Source organism: Chaetura pelagica, unplaced genomic scaffold, assembly GCF_000747805.2.
Source record: "Chaetura pelagica isolate M959 unplaced genomic scaffold, ChaPel_1.0 scaffold90, whole genome shotgun sequence".
Taxonomy (NCBI): Eukaryota; Metazoa; Chordata; class Aves; order Apodiformes; family Apodidae; genus Chaetura; species Chaetura pelagica.
In genome coordinates this window covers 16,790,307-16,811,296 of record NW_009953496.1, presented here as the reverse complement: position 1 = coordinate 16,811,296, position 20,990 = coordinate 16,790,307, and the positions used below count along the sequence as shown (strand labels likewise).

General features: G+C 38.4%; 2 protein-coding genes across 4 annotated transcripts in view; one reads left to right on the top strand and one right to left on the bottom strand.

The window, feature by feature from the left end:
* The window catches only part of MCPH1 (microcephalin 1), a 254,382-nt gene that overhangs the window by 16,115 nt on the left and 217,277 nt on the right, over positions 1 to 20,990 (bottom strand). The gene's annotated exons all lie outside the window — the stretch shown is intronic.
* ANGPT2 (angiopoietin 2) overlaps positions 17,895 to 20,990 on the top strand; it is a 42,405-nt gene continuing 39,309 nt past the window's right edge. For all 3 annotated transcript variants that reach the window (XM_009999178.1, XM_009999181.1, XM_009999179.1), the window contains exon 1: positions 17,895 to 18,179. In XM_009999178.1, the coding sequence (XP_009997480.1) occupies positions 17,895 to 18,179 (285 nt within the window). The remainder of the gene's footprint in view (positions 18,180 to 20,990) is intronic.

The window sequence follows — 20,990 nt, the reverse complement described above, 5'->3', positions numbered from 1 at the left end:
CAGGAATCTCTGGGGCTAGGCAAAATTTTTGGTAGACTAATAAAGTTTTAGGGCAAGTTTTGCAGTTTTAAAATGCTAGCAAGGACCTGTTAAAGCCTATTCTTAATTGTTTATTTCCTTTGATACTAGGAAGTTAGTAATTAACAGAATTTTTAACTTTTTTTCCCCCCCCTGGATTGTACAAAATGCTTTAATTTAAAAAATACTAATTAACAGTTACTGCAAAAACAGCCAGCAAAATTCCACTCAATTCTGACTACCTATAAAACTCCCCTCCCTCAGGCACACATACTTCCATTAAACTTCTCCTTCTACAGTGGCTTTAAAAATAGCCATGCCATGCAGCAAAGACTATTGGAGGTCAGCACAATCAGGCAGCCTGGAATCAACTCCACAGGTAAAAGTCCTTCATGTCAACTATTGCCAGACTCTTCCACTTTAAATGAGATTGATAAAACCTCTGGGTCACAAATAATTTTGGTAAAATGGAATATGGGTGAAGTGTGACCATTCACTCCAAGTGGGAAAAAAAAGGGATGGAAATATTCTTCTGTAGATCAAAAGGTCCCTGGGACAGACACTAGCTTTTGTTTTGGATTTCTACAATGTGTTAAGATTCAAAGACCGGTTTTATGTTTGGTGGAAAACAATGGAGACATAATACCTTTATAATATTAATATAATGACTAGCAAAGTGAGGCCCTTTTCTGATTGCAGTCTCTGGGGCCAAATTATGACAAATATTAAATAACAGTGTTTTTTAAAAGTATGAATTCAGATGATCTTTTAAATAGTTCTGATGTATAACTTCAGTACACAAGACATAAATCACTGTAAGAAAAACATGACAATGGAACTTCTTGTCTTTGAAAAAGACTCCAAGGTCTACAACAGAAACTCATCAACACATAATAAATCACAAAGCAGTAAGAACAAGAACAGAAGTATGTCTATACATACATACACATATTCACAAGCAAAACGAATCAAAAACATTGCAAAATCAATCAGCTAAATTTGGAATTTGTTTCTGCAACTATCTTATGAATACATTGAAAACTGATTATTATTTTTTTTATGCATGGTCAGAACAAAGGCATGAGAGTTAGGAATCAAAGGAGCTTACTACAACTTTTATTTCACTGAAACTAAGACTAGCAAGACCATATGGTACAGGTTTATGTAGCATTTTCTTCTGAGTTACTTCAGCCTCAATTTTGGAGGCCAGAATACAGCAGTTAAGAACATATCTTGGACACACTTATGAAAGAGTCTGAGAAGAGGAGCTGTATCAGCTAAAATGTACTTTTTAGTGCTCCTGGGAGGTGAATTAGACTTTCTTGGCCCTGTAACTGAGAATTACATTCCGAAAAAAATATCTTATCAGATCAGTAGGCCATGATACTACACTGTTAAGACCTTGTCAGGGACTCCAGTGTTATATGCTCTTCCAAGAACACAAGTAGAGTTGCTTTTGCTTATGATTAAATGAAAAAACAGAGCAAGGAATTTGTTAAAAATATGGGAACTTGAATTAAATGATAAAAATTTACTTTTGCTGGAACCATTGCATGACATTGTGTTTTGAGGGAGTTAGATTTATAACTCATCTTATTGCCTGGATATAGTGTACTACAATTATGATAAACAAATATCTCAGCAGCTGTCTCCACTAAAACTGCTGGACTAGAAATTTTCCTTTTCCAACATAAAGATAGCTAGAAACAGTCCCCAGAAAGTTCCAAAATATTGAGACTTCTTCAGCTATTTCATCTAGAAGTGCTGTTAAATATATGTTAGTCTTGGTATTGAAAAAAAAAGGACGAAATGTGCCTGTGTCATATTATGTAGATAAGAGCACATAATTCAGCACATTTTTCCTCCTATAAAACAACTTTACTTGATATATACATATTGCTGTGCTACAGTTGCGACATTTAAATAAATTTAATGTGTTTTAGACTGACAGCATTTTAACCATTACAGATAAACACTGCATATAAGCTTGATTTACTGTAATGCAATAAAATACACATTAAAAATTTCCTTCCACCGTAACGACTGTGGAGATCAAGTCAGAGCAAGCAGGATTTCTGACGCTTTAGCTATACAGCCCCAGTGGATTAACCAACAAAATATCATTCATATGCAGGAGACAGGAGGTTTTCTAGCACATAATGGCCTCATGAAACACTTATTCTTCCATGGTATTCATGGAAGAAGAAAGATGGAACTCTAATTCTAATTCTGTAGCTACCATCCATCCATCCATCCAACTTTCACTCATGAAATGTTGTGCATGTACAGAGAAACCTTTTTTTTCTGAAGGATAAAAGTACTTAGATGTCAGTGACTGGAAACAACCATGATTTTCCAGGCATTAGGGTAACATACGTTACTTACCCTAGGAAAAAAAAGATTTAAAAGCTTAAAGCTGATTATAATTAGCATCAAGCTCTCTTGCAAAGTGTACGTGACCATCTGCCAGCAAGCTTGTAATGAATCATACCAGCAAACACAATCACAGTGTAACATCAGCAGAAGAGAGAAAAAGGACAAAGGCACATAAACTTAACCAGGCTTTTGCTACTGTGGAAAAAAAGACCAAAATAAAACTTTGATTGTGATTTTACCTGATAACATGGCTTTCCCAAATGCTGCTTTTCTAGAAGTGTGAGGTTACAGCTCAGGTAGTAAGGTAAAAGTAGAATGTGCTACAAAGACATAATCTACCAAAACCGTATTAGAAAAAAAATAATCCTCTGCTTCTTCCTAGCATTGAATATTGGCTGAAAGACGACTGGGCCCAGCTTTGTTCTTAATATGTAGCCATGAATTTCAGTTATCCTACTCCAGGTTTTGCCTGCTCTTCTGGTGCCTTATTATCACACCATTTCCCATATAAGTTTATGGAAACACATCCTAGTGTTTCTTCTCATTTAAGGATCATCTCCTCCCAAGAAACTTGGAACAAAACCCAAAAGCAAACAAACAGAAACTGCAGTTTTGGTTTATGAAATGTATTCTATGTTTATACACAGAGAAAATTCTGGGCTGGAATCAGCCAACCTGTCAACACTTAGTGCCTTCGTTGAGCAAAAATTTACATGCAGTCATTTTTCATTTCCATGTTAGTCCAAAATAGTCAAATGCAGAGAAGAAACGGGTGGCGTTGATTAAAATCACAAGCAAAGTAACTGATGAAAAGTATTTGTGACCAAAGTGTAGCAAAGTATCCAGCTTCTATGAAGTGAGATCTAAGAGTCCACTGTGCTGCAAACAAGGACTACAAAGTGGTAAAAAGGAGTTACAGACACTGATTTTTATCCTGTAGAGTTAGCTACGCAGGTAAAACAGAAGTCTGTTTAGCAGATAGCTGGGGTGTCACAAGCTATTTGTAAACCATGCTCATGTGCTCAACTGCATAAACCAAGTACACCAGGCAGAAAAGCTACACAGGCAGGTAGGCATCCTTCCCAGAATGGGCTCCTGAGCAATAATCAGGCACATCCATACAGTCCAACAAGTTCCTGAAACTGTTTAATCTTGCCTGGTTTGTCTGAATATGCTACGTATGTCTGAATATGTTACATATGCCTTCAAAACCTTTTCTGGATAAAATTGGCCTTTTGACTCAGAATGCCTTTGTAAACTAACATTTAAAAGACACAGTCTACAAAAAAACTATGCTATGTCTTCCTACTTCCAGTCTGAGCCAATTTCCCTGGTATGGAAGCAGGATGTACTCTAAGTTCTCATGTCTTCACTGGTAATAAAGGATAAAATTAGTGCCAGGCTCAACAATCTGTCTTTGGTAAATAAAAATAGTAATTTGCATTCTCATCCTGAATATATAAAAGTTCCTTTCTTTCTTGTCTGTAGCTATGAATCAAATGAACATAGGCACTATTCAGAGTTTCACAGATCTAACAGTCAAACTGACAGCAGTAGAATATTAGACAGAGAAGCAGCATATGACATGCAGAGAGTGATGGCACCTTCCTTGACCTAGTATTCAAAGTGAAATGATGCCAGGTAACTGGTGTTTGCCACCTCTGGAAACACAGTTATTGCTGAAAACATGATAAATAAAAGTACGTATTTCTCAGGATTCCTACTGACTATTAGATTCTGAGCTGAAATTCTTGGAAAAAATCTCCATGGGCACATAGCCTGCACATTGTAAAATTTCTACCTACAGCCACCACAGTAAGTTTTACTAAGTGAAACTTGTATGCAACTGTGGATTTTGTTGTGCTCCTGCAGGCAGGACACTCAATTCCAATTTAATTAGAAGTTTTCAGCAGTATCAAAAGTACTGAGAGGACTTCCTTCTTGTTAGGTATAATAAACACATACATGCCAATGAAGAGGGGCTGAACAGTATTAGATGTAGAAATAAGTGCAAGAAAAAAGTCTCAAAAGCAAGATCTGTAGAATATTATCAGGTTTTACATGATCAACTTTGGGGATGTGAAAGAAAGGTCTGACAATGAGACTTTCAGAGGAATCTGTGTGTTCAGGACTGCTAACTGAACTACCCCAGGAATCAGGATTATGGCTTCCAACTCATACTAATATAAAAATTATGGTTTTAATTTATTTTCTACCTTCTATTGCTATTTTGCAGGGTAGTATTTTCATGCTTCTGTAATCCTAAGGAAAAAAAAATATTTTCCCTAAATGTAAACTCCAAATTTTTCTTAATCTGGTTAGTTCACAATCCAGGATGAAACAGACCAAAATGGCTGTGTAACATAGGCACTGGCAACACTAATATGCCCCAAAACAAGATAGCATTTGTTTTTTACCCCAAAACTGTTGAGAAAATTATAATAGCTGCAGTTCAGCTTTCAAATATAATGTGAAGTACTCATGCACGTAAGTATTAAAAGGTTGTTAATACTTACCCGTGCTTATGGATCCAAGATACTCAGTTACCTGAAGGTGCAAAGGGACACTTTTGGAAGAATTGAAGCCTGTTTCATGTATTACATTTGAAAATCTGACTGCCATTCACTAAAACATTGTAACAAAGCATTAAACAGACTAGAAAGTGCAGAATACATGACTATTCCAGCTTAGAGGTCTTGTTAAAAGTGGGCTATAACAACTGAGACCAGAGCTGCATATAAACTTCAGAAACAGAATAAGGATTTAGTAATCACTTATTCTTCTGTTTTTTTTTCTCTTGTGGTATCTTTTATTTCTGTTGGGCTTGGCACATGTCCCACATAACAGGGGATGTCCTGTATTACACAGTCAAGTCTTGTGTCTCATATGAAAAGCATATGGGACATGGCTTTCATAGGAACCAGGCTGGTTTTCAGATGGAAAACTGGAAAAGTGGTACAGTGCACAAATGGATAAAACCTGCATGTATAACAGATGCAGCACCAATACAGTGTATTTGATGTCCATGTGCACAGCCGTTACACAGTTCCAACCTGTCTTGAATTTCAACATTCATTCAATACTTAATTCCCCCAGCTGTAACATGGGGCAATACTTACTAAACCATCTACCACTTAATTTCTTGTAAGCAGATGTCTCTTTCTGGCATGGAAGAGCCAGCAAAGAGATGGAACTTGATGAATGAGCATTTAATGACTTTATGAACATTGAGAAATCAGTGAGAGAGAACCAAGTTTCATTTACCGTAAAAACTAATTCTTATTTGGACCAGCCATGAAAGCCAGTATTCAAACCAGTGGTGACACCTCTTGAAAATACTTCCAATTGTTTAACCAGTGCAATGAATGTTTGGTGGGAAATCATTCTCACTGTGTAAAGTTAATGCAAATGGCAACTGGTTGAGGATTCACACATTCTGGTTCACTTTTAAAATACACTTGTATTCCAAATAAAGACAGATCTTGGCCACTGTTAACATCATTAACAGCTTCAAAAGCCTTGGGCCATCCTCTGTGAGCAGACACAGGCTATCTGCAAATTATAATAATGGAGAACTGACACACATTTTGTTTACTTCAGCAGCTTCTGACCATTGTGCACACGTGATAAGTAAGAAAACAGTTTTGACTGATACTAGAAAAACCTTCTAAACGAGAGGCCCACAGTTTTCCCTTGAAGCATCACTTTCTTCTTAGTCCTCTAGGCTGACAGTTTATTGAAATGGCTATCTAAAAAGTATAGATTATTTTTATTTATTGGGTATAAAGGTGTTGAAAATTGTGGGCCAGAAGAGTTAGGTAAGAGGTAGTAGGTGAGTGCAGTTTTTCTTCACCCTGTTGAAAACTGTTGAGGTAAAACTTATTAACATAAAAGAGCCTGCTTTCCATAGAATAAAGGCTCCAAAATTGAGGCTTTAAAAGTCAGAAAAGAATCTGTCTCCAGTTAATAAAAACCAAGAGCAGACTGATACTTATGTCAACTTTTTGGATTGTTCCATGAATTATGACTATGAAGTGCTTTTTTTTTACAGTATTCATTGTAAACATGTTTCAATACATGTTAGTTTTGGTTTTGTTCTTTTTTTTTTTTTTTTTTTTTTTGCTACCAAAGTAGCAATTAAGCTATTGATAGCTGAGAATAATTTGTCTGGTTTTAAATTTCTCAGTTAGCCAGGCAGGTTTGCATGTGGGTAATACTAGGTTGTGAATCACAGACTCACTCTGGTGCTTTCAGTAATAGAACTAACAATATTCTTTTGCATGTCACTGATAGAATTAATAATATAAAATGAAGTTGTTTCAATATTGCAGTGAAATATAAACCCATAATAATTTCCAATAGTAAAATCACTGCTGCATTATATTTCAATAATTTTGTTCAGCAGTTTGCAGGCATTAATATTAGCTTTTGGCTGAGAGATTCAGCTTCATGGCTGTGAGAAAATGCAGTAAGTATTTCAAATATATTAATTATATTTTTACCATATGAAGAGGGCTATTTTTTCTATAAGCACTTTTCACATGGGGGTCCAACTTAAACACTTTTATTTCTTTCAGCAAAGTGATGCGGTTTAATGAGAGAAATTAAGAGATTAAAAAGCTTATTAGGTCACTTAATGCTGTCCGTACAGGGTTTTCCTTTACATATTTCAGTGTTTTGCCTATCTACATTAAATTACTCATGCAACAGGGATTCCACCACTTCTCATGAGAGGCCTTTCTACAGCCTAATAGATCTTAGCCTTAGAAAATATTTCTTTATACTTGGTATGAAATTAAAACAAAGTTTAGGCCAAAACTCTTTTTTCTTTGTCTGCTCTAGTCCTGCCTGGAAGACTTTACAGCTGGCTGAAAACTCAGTCCTTTGCCACCCCACCTATAAGGGAGGGCTGCAGTGGTGTTCTAGAACAGGCACTGCTGAAAGATTTCAGCCAATATTTCTGCTATGACAAGGTGCTCTTAACCTTGAAAAAAGTGCCTATAGCGTAAAAGAATTATCTTTCCAGGGTGAATAATCTATTTAGACCAAACTTATAGCTGGTTAGGTTTTTAATCAATTCAGAGTCCAAGCGAATCCATTACTGAAAGAGATGAGAGTCAAACCAATGAAGTTCAGAAATAATAGTCCAAAAATTGTAATAAAAAAAAATAAATACTGATAGTATACTAATTACGGCACTTTGAGACAATGGAACACATCTGAGATCTGGAATAACCATCAGTTCTTGCAGTAAGTCAAACGAGAGCTTTCAGCAAAAGACAAGAAATCAGGTGGGTTTACTCTCAGTTCTCATCACCTGCAGAAAAGTAGTTTGGAAAAGGCTCCTGTCCTTCCCATGCAGTTTACAGCAATGAGATATATTTAACAATCATGAAGCCAGCCTTTGTACTGTCCAGTAAATGTCATGACATTCATTTCACCTAAATGTAGGTCCTTTCATCTGACTAATAGAGAGAAATGTCTCTGACATCACAAGGAAGCCTTGGGTGACCTGATCTTTGTACTTGATTTAAGGCAGCTGCCTTGACACTCTGCAAGGATACACTCTCGATTAATAGAAGAATAAAATATTTTAAGCTGACTGTGTTGGGAGATATTCCCAACAGTTGGAAAGATATAGTCATGGCATTATCTAATAAATATTTTAACTTTCATGTGTGCATTTTTGTTCTTAAATATGATATTTTAGTGGGCGAGCAGGCAAATGAAGACAGAAATTAGAGGAATAACATCAGCTGTTCATTCGATACATTAGATACAAAGTTACTTGTGTTCAAGAAAAAATGCTATTCACAGTACATTGCTATTTACAGCAACCCATAGGCTACAGCCAAAGCAGTTAACAACTGATAACACATCATCTAACACTAAAAGTGAAGCTTTATTTGTTATTTAAAATGGAATTCAATCATAGATTTGACTGAAGAAATTGACTTAAAAATCAAGGGAGAACTTAAAGCTACAAGCAAGACCTTTTATAATTAAATTTAAACTGAAGCTAACAAGCTGAAGTTGAACTATTTTGATAGGATTTGGAAATATGAGTCCATTTGGCTGTGGCTAACTGAAGTGGGGATTCATGTTCAAGCAATACAGGCATCACCAATGACAATGTCTGAATTTCACTTACTTGTATTTCAAGTGGGACAAAATAAAGATTTTCAAAGTTTTGAATTCTGTCTGTGTAGTGAAGCTACTTGGTAACAATTCAGATTTAGATAAAGTAAAAGAGTGGTAAGAGGACTTTCAAACTGGTTTGTGTTGGGAAGAAAGAGTATCATTTTGATGATAGGATACTCAAGAGATTTGATCTTCTGTACACATTCCACTGGAGATGGAGGATTATCTTTCCAGCAAATTATTTATTTGGAGAGATAAAGGACAGACTGTTACTCAGCCAATGAAGTACTTATGTTAATATTTACACAGCAAAAGAGTTTTGCTAGATGGCTGTAAGGAAGCAAGAAGTCCAAGCACAAAGGAGCCCTACTCTTGGTATCAGGATGCAGGTAACCTTTCTCCTCTCCCATCACAGGTTCTGCTGCCTCACTAAACAGGGAAAAAAAAATTGTTTAGTTCCTTCCTTTGCTTGTACAGCAGTATGACCAATGATAAAAACAATGCCTAGTTGTTGTGGCAGAAACAGCAAGAGGGTGGGCACTGTTTTTGAGAACTATTACTGAGCTATGTTTATTAGTACAGAAAAAAGCAAAGATTTATCTTTATGGAGTGCAAAAATAGTTTGCAGTTGCTGTCCTCTTCAAAATACACATCCATAATACAGTTCAACAAACATGAATATATGAAAATATGCTGCAAATATTTTTCTTGCACTCTCAATAAAAAGGTTAGTGTATGTACTGTGTTTTTTTTCTTGAGGGAAACAGATGTCAGGAACTAGGTACCTTACTGTTGCCATAAATGTCCTCTCTTTCTCTGAAAGCTTTGTTTATTCCTCTTACACAGTTTCTCACTTCCTTTTCATTCTCTCTTTGACATCAGTTTATCTTTGAATTCAGATTCTTAACTTGAACATGCTCTTTGGAAGTATGACATGCTGTTATTATCAAATAAGTGTGCTATTACTAGATGAGAGAACCTCCTGCTAACCTCAATGACTGCTTACAAGAGGAAGGGTTTAAATCACAGGGACTGGGGTGATTTGTAAGGCTAGATTACTGTCAACTGCTTAGACATTTTAAAAAAGACATTCCTTTAAACAAACGGGATATGCATTTTTCTGAGATGTCAGTAAGGCAGATTTCTCATTTTCCAAAAGCCTTCTGGATTCTTTCACAGTCTCCTGCTTTTCACATCAACATAATACAACATTCACATGACATAATAAAAGTTAAAACCTTACATAAAGATTTTAGATTTAAACTATCCAAATGCACAAAACTGTAATTAAAAAGACATTTTTCAAGAGTATATAAACAGTATATGAGTGTATAGAATAAGAATATCTAGTAATTTTTTCACATGTAATTCAATAGAGAGTAAATATGAATGTGCTATGGAAATAGTTTTTTTTTAAAAAAGCAGGTTTTAAAGGCCTTAGCAGAGCTATTTGCTACACATTAAACTCAAGCTATTTCATTCAGTTTCAAACCAATAGTGACCTGTTCAAACAAGTGCTGTATTATGTTTTGCCCAGTATGGGAGATAGACAAGGCACAGCATTTAACACTGTCAAAGACATTCAGCAGTCCAATCAAAAGAAACTTAACATTAGCTGTAATTCCCATGTTAATTTTGAACTCATGCAATTTGAGTTTAAGATGTAATTACACTTGTTACCAGCTAAAGTTTGCCGTCATCACCTAACTCTGAAGAGAATGAGCACAGCCTTTGAGTACCATAACCAAACAATATAAAAAAGTTAAGAAGGACTGACATGTAGCAACTATTCCTCACTGTTGTGGTTTGGGCCCAACACGACAACAAAGGAGCAGCCCCATGGCCACTCACTGAACTCCCCACCCCACACACACTGGGATGAGGAGGACAAAGCTCCTGGGTTGAAACAAAGGACAAGGACTGTTCTTCACCGATTAAGGTCCCTGGCAAAACAGAACTCAACTTGGAGAAAAATAATAATTTAATTTCACACTAATCAAACACACCCAGGACACAGACAACACAAAGAGCAGGGCTTGCATATGTTACCCCATCCCTCCCTTCTTCCCAGGCCCAAATCACTTTGTTCCTGGTTTCTCTCCCTCCTTCCCCCCAGCAGCACAGGGGGACAGGGGATGGGGTTTAGAGTCACTTCACATGCTGGTGGTTCCTGCCGTGCCATCCTCCTCAGGAAGAAGGATTCCTTACAGTCCTTCCCTGCTTCCCCACGGGGTCTCTCCCATGGGAGAGAGTCCTCCATGAACCTCTCCCTCATGAGTCCTTCCCACGAGGTCCGGAACTGCTCTAGCCTGGGCTTCCTACAGAGTCACAGGCTCCTTCGCGAACAAACTTCCCTGGTGCTGGAGTCTTCCAAAGCTGCCTAATCAAGAATCCACAGGCAGCAAATCCACTGGCCACAAAATCCAAGTCTACTGGCCAAGTTCACCCCTCCTGGCGCCTTCAGGGAATGTTCCACTACGTTCCTCCACAAGTGCAGGGGCACAGCTGCCATCTTGCCATGGGTTGCAGGGAAACTTCTGCTTGGGCACCTTCTTCCTCTTCTTCCTCACCAACCACCAGCACTGCTCTCCTTCACCAGCACCACTCTCCTACTTCTGCACAGCTCTTGTCCCCTCAGTGCTTCTCTGCTCAGGTGATATCTCAATTCTTTCCTATGTTAATCACTGAGGCACAGCTATTGTCCTTCTAATGGCTCTTTGGCTGGTTTTGGAGCAGGGGGAGCTTCTCAGCTTCTTACCGGAGCCACTCCTGGGGCCCTTCCCCCGCTACCAAAAAACCCACCAAACCAAACCAGAATACTCATAACCCTGGGACTAATTTCCTGCTTCTGCAGATGGATGATTAATCATTCAAAGATTAAAGTGACATTCATTTTTTTAAAAAGCTCACAGTGAAAGAAACTACCACTGGTTCTACAAATAGGAAATTAATGAATGTATTGTGAGAATCTTTTTACATACCTTCATGCATAACTTCTATATAGATTTCAGTTTTAGAAATCTTTGTGCATTCTACATTAGATATCCCTTGATAATTCAGATTTCTATAGGTAATAACTAGAAAAATAATGAAACAGTAAAAACTAAGAAGCATTTTACATTTAAGAAGGTTTTGGAATGTGGAAGTGATAATGAGAGGAGTTTCAAAAAACATTAATTCATGTTATTGTTAGTCAAGATGAGATACCACACAGTCCCAAGAAAGCAAATCCACTCAGTGCCTGCAAAGTAAGCAATGAAGCTGACATATTTGGTAGAAGAGATACTGAATATATAGCTTCCAAAAATGATAACCAATTAGAAGCAATGAAATAGATAGCCTACTGGCATGAAGCTCTGCTAGTTGTCGAACAATTCTTGTGAAAATAAAGTAGAATGTCATTTACTTAGAGAGGCAGAACTAAGATAAAAAGATTCATAAACAAGTCACATTTCAACTGTTATGGAGCAGCCAGGAAGAATATGTTAAAAAATAAAAAGTGTTGATGATGAAGGTCAGCACAGGAATTTTAGAGACACTAATAGATGCACAGCATCCAAAAAAAAAAGGGAGAAAGAAATACCAAAGAAACAAAGGAATACAAACATAACTTGTATATTACAGATTTAAATGCATTGAAAGATGGTGCTATCTACTGCAAAGAAGAAAAAGGGCCTAGCATGCAAGCATTTCCGAGGGAAGATACAAAGTCTGGTTTTGGCCACATTATGCGTGACATCTAGGAAAAATGCCATGTACTGAAATGATGGATTGGATGTTCCAAGGCAAAATGGGAAAAACAGACTGAGTCACCAAGACAGGGTGGTAACTGAAATTTTCAGTGGATCAGATTATTGACCTCTTGTCCCTTCAGCAATAGTACACTATGAGAATTACTGGGTAAATGCCCTCCCTTGAAAGGAAGGGCACTCAAAGAAGATGTGAGGGAACATCACAGAAGGAACATAAAGATGATTATGAACTCACAAGATGTTACACCGGATGTTCTGAGTGATTAGAAATAAGCAGCAGCTGAGGAAGTGAGGGGAATCCTGAGATCTTCTTGAAGAGGTCATGAGAGACTGCTCAGATGGAGATGGAGGTAGAGAAATTCAGACTAAATAAAAAGAATAGGGAAATAGTGGTGAAAGGAACAATGATGGGGTAAGATATTACCACTAATTTTAGAAGTGCTAAAGAACTGAGCTATGTATTAATGAAAACAATGTTTTAGTTTACCAGAAAACATAATAACCTGGCTCTCCTCTCTTTCAAAGACTGTGTAAGATCACAGGTAAGTAAGATTTTAAGCAGAGTAAAAATCTAGTAGGGTCCAAAATCCTGTACCCTGGTTTTTAAGTTACAAGTTCATGAGTCTTGTCCTTGTTGACATTTGTTCCTGAGAAACATGCTAAAATACTCCCAGTGAAAGAAAGTATTTTGAAGCCAGTGAATGGAACTACCATAAACCAATATTAAAGGATGAGGAACCAAAGGCAGAGACTTAGCACTGAGTGTCAACATGTAAGGAATGTGAATACCAGGAATACATAGAATACTTAATTAATTTATTCCAAGTTTCAGATAATTTTTTGTCTCAGATTTGATTTTGAAGTTTCATATTCTCACATTATGGCATTTTCATTTATATATGTAGATCAAATATGCCTATAAGAATGCATCACCAAAAGCTACTTGTTCACATTGTTCTGCTCTTATTTTGCACTTATTTATGTAGTTTTCCTTTGCTAAAACTAGAAAACTGCTGAAATGTGAACTTGCTTATCTACTAAATCAACATCTTGAAAGTTTTAGGTGGCAAAGTGTGCAGACAGCAGACTAAAATCAAGTCAACATTTTCTTACCTAACCTCAAAAACTTTTATGCTCTCTTTTCTATCAGAGATCTCACAAGATCTCTGCATTTGCCTGTCAAACAGAAGCGGTGCAGTTGTAAGTAAAATGATAATTGGAAAGATAATGTTAGTGGTATTCAGGCATTTTTCTCAAAGCAGCTTAGTCATATGCTGGATGGAATAAAAACAGGATTGGCTGTAAGTAAAGGAATTTACTGTTTCCCAGGAAAGGAAACTGCCTGCAACACATCTGGCAAAATGTTCTAAATGTTTAGTTTTGACAAAATACACATTTCAGCTCTTCTTATAAGGTGAGTTCTGTAAAGTGGGTATCTCCTTTCTAAAAAGGGAAAGGTCTAATTTGTACTTTAAATATACCAAGCCACTATTTGCTATTTTATGTCAAATACTATAAAGAAAGCAGGAAATCACAGGCTAAGAAGCTCTATTTCAGTTTGCAGAATAAATGTATCATAAATGCAAACACAGCACTGTGTATTGACAGCAGAAATAAGGTGAACAATAGCCTTTAAAAAAACACTGAGAGGAAGCAACTGGTCTGAATTGTAACTTTTAATGCAACTTCATACTGGCAAATATAAGATTCCATGACAAATTATTCAAATTCCTTCCCAATTCAACATGTCTGACAGTAAGATGTTCCTTTTCATAGTTTATGGGAGACAGATCTCTGCCATTCAGCTTTTCTAGAATAAGCCCTGCCCTGCAAGCAGGCTTGTTATTATGCCTCTGAGGCTCACTAAAAAGGCTGTATTCAGGCATCTTCCTTCCTCCTCCTTAGTTTTCAAGGACAGAAATTTATTTAATTTGCCTTACTTTTCACACCAGTTTTCTAAATTTAGCTGTTACTACTTTCTTTCACTGTGAACTCTGACTGGCTTTGACTCTCTGGGGAGGCAGAGAAGACCACTTCCTCCTCCACAGCTGGGAAAGCTGCTCCCAAAGGGACAGAAAGGGTGAAGGATCACAAGCGAATGCTCCAAAAGATGGACCAAATACAGCACAATCTTGTAGTGAAGGGTTAAAGGGATGTATATTTATTTTGTTGGCAAGGTGAACACTCACTAACTTTCCTGGGCAGTGGGAAAGAGCACTTCATTAAAACAATATTAGTCTATTGGACCCAGAGAGGGAAATAGCAAAAATCCTCCTTCGGTTATGTGTGTGTGTTAGGGGTTGTATTCCAGTTATTGCCCCTGCAGGCTGGAAGTATCAAGGAAAAGCTGGGGAAAACATTACCATGGTGAACCTTAGGGTTACTCCAAGAGCTAGATGAGAAGCACAGCAGAGCAGCTAAGTAGTGGTGCCTGCTGTGGGGGTGTAACTGTCTTCCATTAGGAATTTGTTGTCGATTCTCAGAATAATACCTGTAGTACTTGCCATACCTCTTCCCCAAATTGCTGACAGTTGACATAGCAACTGGCCATTCATTCATTCAAAAAGCCCCACAAAACCAACCAAAACTAATCCCAACGAACCCACAAAAAAACAGACCCAGCCAAAAACCAGTAAAAGGTGAACTAGTTTCTCTTTTCAGTATTCATACAACCACAGTTCTCCCTAGTGGAGGCCCAAGATACAGCAAGCCTTGCTAGACAGTCTCCAAGTTCAGTTTTGTTCCTGGCCCCATTGTGGCTCAAGGGCCTCCCAGGGTCATGCATTGGCCTTTCCTAACAGAAAACAGACTCCAGTTCAAACCTTTAGAAATACTCCAGTCTCTCCTCAAAATCCCAGCAAAACCGAGCTGCCAGATTAATATTGGTGATCTGGCTCACCAGTGTGGCACACAGATGGCAAACTTCATAGCAACTACAAAATTGTCATTTTAATCAGGCCTGTCATGGAAATCCCATCTAATAAATTCTCAGCATCCATTATATTTTGTCTTTTTTATATGTAGAGCCCCTTCAGTAAATGTCTAATAATTAAAACCAACCCCCCTGAAAGACTACACTGGTCAGTCTCATCTTTCCCTTCAATGTCTAACTAAGGGATTTAAAAATGCATGAAAATATCATAAGGAAGATTCAGATTATCTTCTAGTTCCTCCCCATTTAGGAGAGAGAGGCTTTAAGGGTGGGGGCATTCTTATTTTCAGCACTGTTCCATTGAGGGCCTTATATTCTTTGGGCTAGCTGTGAGAGGAAAAGGTGGCAGGGAGAGCACCAATTTAAAGACAAGTCCAAGTCACAATAGGAAATTCTCATTTAGATTAGAAGAAGAAGAAAAAATATTCAAATAGAAGAAAATATTTCAATGTCTGATTAGATATCTACACTTGCTTCACATGGTCTAGTGTAGAAATCTAATCCTACATGCTGTTGTCATTGTATAATAGTAGGTTTCTGCACAGCCTTGCAAAAGACTGTTATTGGCATGGAATTAAGCATTCTTTCAAAGACTTCAATAAGGTGAAAAGCAGAAATCACTATAGAGAAAGCTTTTGAAACTTCATTAACAATGCAGATAGCTGTCACAGTAATTTGCTTTGCTATTGCAATACAAAGTCAAACAATGGAGAGTTCATAATTTGTATGTCAAACATTCCAAATACGTATATTTTGTAGAAAATAATCTTGACCTGTATCCCAGGTTCCAAACATATTCCTCCATTGACTCTGGCTGGAAGGATGAACAATGGCAGATGAACACTCTAGAGGAAGAAAATCTGACAAACTGGTTCCACAGGTCACAATACAAGTACAATTTGAACCTTTTTGGAAGTCTGCAGAATTGAATTCTAGAGATTTTCCATTCCAGAGGTAACTATGCATTATGTAAAGAAATCCCAACAGCTTACAATAACATAAGGAATGCAGTTTAGCTGCTGCAATCATTTCTGACAACTCCTGAACACTATTTCCATGATTTAAAATGTAAAAGACACATTAATAGACTATATGAAATACAACAAGTTGTGTAAGAAAGTCTGTCCTAAGAGATCCTGAGGCCTGCTGGGATTTTCCTTGTATAAGAAAAACTTTGGTCTGTAATTCATGTTACTTTGACTAGCATGGTATTCCCTTTGGTTATGATAATTAGGAAAAGTCTATAGCTTCCAGATCCAGACCTAGCAAAATTCTCAGGCAGTTTGTCTTCAGTAATAAGTATCCTATCATGCTGGTTTCAAGAAGACATTTTCTAAAACAGAGGAGCAAACCTTGCCAAAATTTCCATTTCAAAATTTCTTTCCCAGGTTTTGGTAAATTGGTTAGTAGTTTTCCAGTTTTTCAAGACCACTGATCATTGCAGAGAACATGGAAGTGGAAAGTAGGGGGAAGCTCCTTTTTACTCTCAGATACACATTTAAAATTCTTGCTATATTAGATTTGCCCTCACCTTCTACAGGTATTTCCTCTTCCAAGAGCACGGACTTGGGCTAGCAAGAGCTGCCAGGGTAAGTGCTATGCAGCCATGGCACTTCCCAAGGCGTGCCTCACTGCCACCGCCCCTGGAGAGTTATGCCCTCTTCCAGAACCAGCTGGCTTGAGATACGTAACTCTTGCTAATGTTAGCACTTCCAAAGTTAGCCGTTTAATGCAGACAAAAAAGCATTAATAAAAAAAAAAGCCTGAAAAGGCCTAACTCTGGGAAGGCATGCCTAAATCTGGGCATTCACCTCAGAGACTCAGTAAAAAAGTCTGTGTTCCACTGAAAACTTCTAATTCTCTCGTTGTCTTTGCAAGGACTTGCCCAAGCCTGCTTTTGTATGCGTGGGACAGTGGCTTTCTCTGTAATTACACAACGCATTAAACACAAACGACAACACATCTTGGTTCAGCACACTTTAAAAAAAAGAGAATTCTTTTAAAAAGAAAAAAACAAGCCCAGAGTGTTTTTTTTTTTTTCTTCCTTCTCTTTGGACAGTCTTTAAAAATTATTGCCACCACAAATAGTTTACAAGCATAGTTGGAGGCTATCGGAACTGACTGCTCTGTCTAGGAAATTCTTAATGAGAGCCGTGCCGGAGGAATTCGCGGGGGTCCTGCAGCTGCCGGCTCCTCCCCGGGGTTTCCTCCCGCGCAGCCCCGCGCTCTGTTTCCAGCCCGCTGGGCGAGTGACCCCCCACCCCCTGCAGGAAGGCGCTGGCGAAGCCGGGAGGGAGGAGCAGCCCCGCTCCACATGTCTGCCTGCTCTTATCAACTTATCATATAAGGGAAGGACAGTGATTGATCCGGGCACCGGGGTCGGAGACGCTGGAAGCGGGCGAGGCGCAGGCGGGATCGGGCGCGGCGTCGGATCCCCGCGGCGGACAGAGGGACAGACAGACAGCCTCGGATCCCCGCGGCGGCCAGCCGGCTAGCCCCGGCCCGGCAGCAGGGGCAGGGTCCCAGGCAGCGCTTCCCGGAGAGCCCGAAGCCCAGCCCTCCCGCGGGCGGCACATGGCAGGGGAGCGCTGCCTTCCCGCGCAGGGTCATTAGGTCAGGGCTCTCCCGAGCGCGCCGCAGCACTCCGGGTCTGCTGGGCTACCGCAGGAGTTAAAATGCAGGTGACTGTTTACTTCTGTTTGGGCTGCTGCATTTTCTTAGCTTCGGGATACAATTCCTTCAGCAAAAGCATGGAGACGCTGGGCAAGAAGCAGTACCAGGTCCAGCACGGGTCCTGCAGCTACACCTTCCTGCTCCCCGAGGCGGACAATTGCCGCTCCTCCGCCTCCTACGTCTCCAACGCGGTGCAGCGGGACGCACCTTTAGACTACGACGACTCGGTTCAAAGACTGCAACTACTCGAAAACATCATGGAAAACAACACTCAGTGGCTAATGAAGGTAGGAGAATACGGTTTCTATTCTAAAAACCGTCTTTATAGCATCCTGTTTCTATTTCATTGTGGTGGGTTTTTTTTTCTTCTAATAATTTCTAAATTGGCAACACACATCACCTAAGCTCAATTTCTGCGTTACCTTTCAATCAAAAAGTTGTTGTGAAGATGGGGAACAGAATTTCACTGACCAGACAGGAGCAGAGAACTGCCCTGTTCTGCACAGCTCGTGCTTCAAAGTTTGTGATTGCATTTGTGTTGCGTGGACAGGCAGTGACTGCACAGGCAGGCAGGCTGCGAGCGGCCGGAGATTCTGACATGAAAGAACCAGCTGCTACTGCATGGTTAACTGACAAGGGCTACTTTATGTCTACTTAAATGATACGGAATGAACCTTTAACTGAGGCATGTTTGTTGAAGCGTGATTCCAAAACTTCCATTCAGAAGTGACCGTATGTAAGCCCCACTGATAAAGAATGGTAATTCTAAGCAAAGAGTGCAAGCCTGGCTTGCAGTGAAGTTAGCCTAGGGAAGTGACAGAATTTCAAGAAAGTTCATTAGCAGATGTCCTTCTCATCCTGCAACATTTCCACTCAAATAGACAATATTCAAAGGAAAATATTGTGGAAAAGGTGCTGCAGATGCCACATACCTTCCTTAATGCAACTCCATTGTAAGTAAGGGAAAATTGTTTATTGCCAGTCTTGTAAACAGCAGAAAAAAATTATGCTGCCTACATTCTTAATATCACTGGAGAATAAACCTGTTCACTATTCCATATTTTGACAGAAACTCCCTTGATTCTAAATGATATACAGTCAAGTAGATTTTGATTTAAGACACCTTTATTTCACTGGCACCTGAAAAAGTGTGATAGTATAGTTTATTGCATAGTAAATTTACGAGTGTTTATGTGTCGTACCAAGATTTCTATCTTCTAAGCAATAAATTTTGCAAGGACTCAATGGAGCAGTTGGTGTAGTATCTCCAAAGAAGTGTTCAAGTGATGTCATAAGTATTTTTTTCATAAAGAAATATTTATAGCAAATTGAGGGAATTCACAGTTCTCTACAATGAGTAGCCAATTTTAATTCTAAGCTTACATGATTATAAAATAATTTTTCATTAGGGTTCACCTCTCATCAGTTAAAATGTTACAGAACTAGCCTGATCTAGTCAAAGAACCTGCTGGATCATTCACATAAGAAACACAAATCCCCTTCCAAACAGAATGCATAGTGCTGTCATCTACCTGAAAATGGACCTTGAAGCTTAAATCCAAAATGCATACACTTGAAGGCTTCAGTTTGGGCCTCTGGATCTGTCTTTATGGCTTTAGGATGCTTAATTTGACATCCAAATAATGTCCGTTCAGTAGCTTTTGTTTTTTTAATCTCACAGGCAAACATACACTTAGTAATTTACAGTCCTCACTTTTGTAACGTTAAGACCAGATGTGCCATGCAGGATGAAAAACACACAATGTAAAACAGTTTAATCTACCCAGTTGCTAAGTAATTTCCTAACATAAATAGTAAAATCACAACAGGACTTCAGTGCTAAATGCCACTTAAGTAGGCAAACACAGTATCATAAGTGGCATCAGGTAAACAGAAACCATTAGGCAAATTCCAGCATCCTTATTTAGTAAAAACTATGCTTTTTCCTGTCAGTCCCTGGGAAATCAGTTACAAGAGGAACAGGATAAGTTTATCTAACCCCATTCTTTGGGGGATCAGAAGGCAAATTCTCTTTAACAAGACAGAAATGTTTCTTTTATTTGAGCAAAGATTTCCAAATAAGATGCTTTAGAATAGCCTGATTTTTTTTCTAGTTATTTTACATCCCGTAAAATTAGTGCTGTTTGCCTTTTCCAGTATTTTAACACCTGCTCTTTATGTCATCTGTTTTGTTCACAAAGAGACTTCAACAAAAGTAGCTTTTCCTCAGATTTGCTTTGCTAGAGACACCTGGTCTGCAAGTGAAGATGAAAAGCAAACAATAACCTTTAAAGCTGCTGGCAGAGTTTATTTGCTGTTTTTTTTAAGGTCACTAATATGCATTCCTAGGTTCACATTTCAATTTACCAAAATGTACTGGGATTAGTCAAGGCATGGCAAAACCCCATATTCACTTAGACTTTATACCATATCGAAAGTTTAAAATAAGATAGATTTAAAAAATGACCTGACATTAACTTCCCAGGAATTGGACAAAAAACTGCTTTAGGTCTTGCTTTTTATAAAAGTTATTTTTGCTCACTGAAGAGGTAGCACCTGTTTTGTTTTGAAGTTGCGTAAAAAAAATACGGTACAAACTTTTAGCATGAGTTAACCTTTAAACGTTTAAGTACTGCACATCCCCAAACATTTTTGCACTCCTCCTCCCCCTCATGTCTTTAATCCATCAACTAAAGGAAATGTTCTGTTTCTGAATGAACGCTGGCCTGTATGAATGGAACAGCATGGGAAGCGTGCGCTTCATCTGGTTAGTGGACAAACACAACGGAAAGAAAATGAGTTTCATAGGTCCCGGTTCTTTTCTGACCTCCTCCTGCATAGGGAACAGAAGACTTTGTTCTACAATTTAAATGGGTTTCTGCTTCATGAAAACATTTTTTTGTGGTCTGAACTGCATTAATGCCTCATGCCACTACTGTACGTACCGTATATAAAACTAGAGAATGTCTTTTCAAAAGCAGATTATGTTTAAGCGTTAACAGATGTACTGGAACAAACCACCATTCCACCTAATCCAGTGTTTAGCACACAAGCAGTAAGCGATGCTGTGGAGCAAAGGCCAAAACCCTAGGTCAACT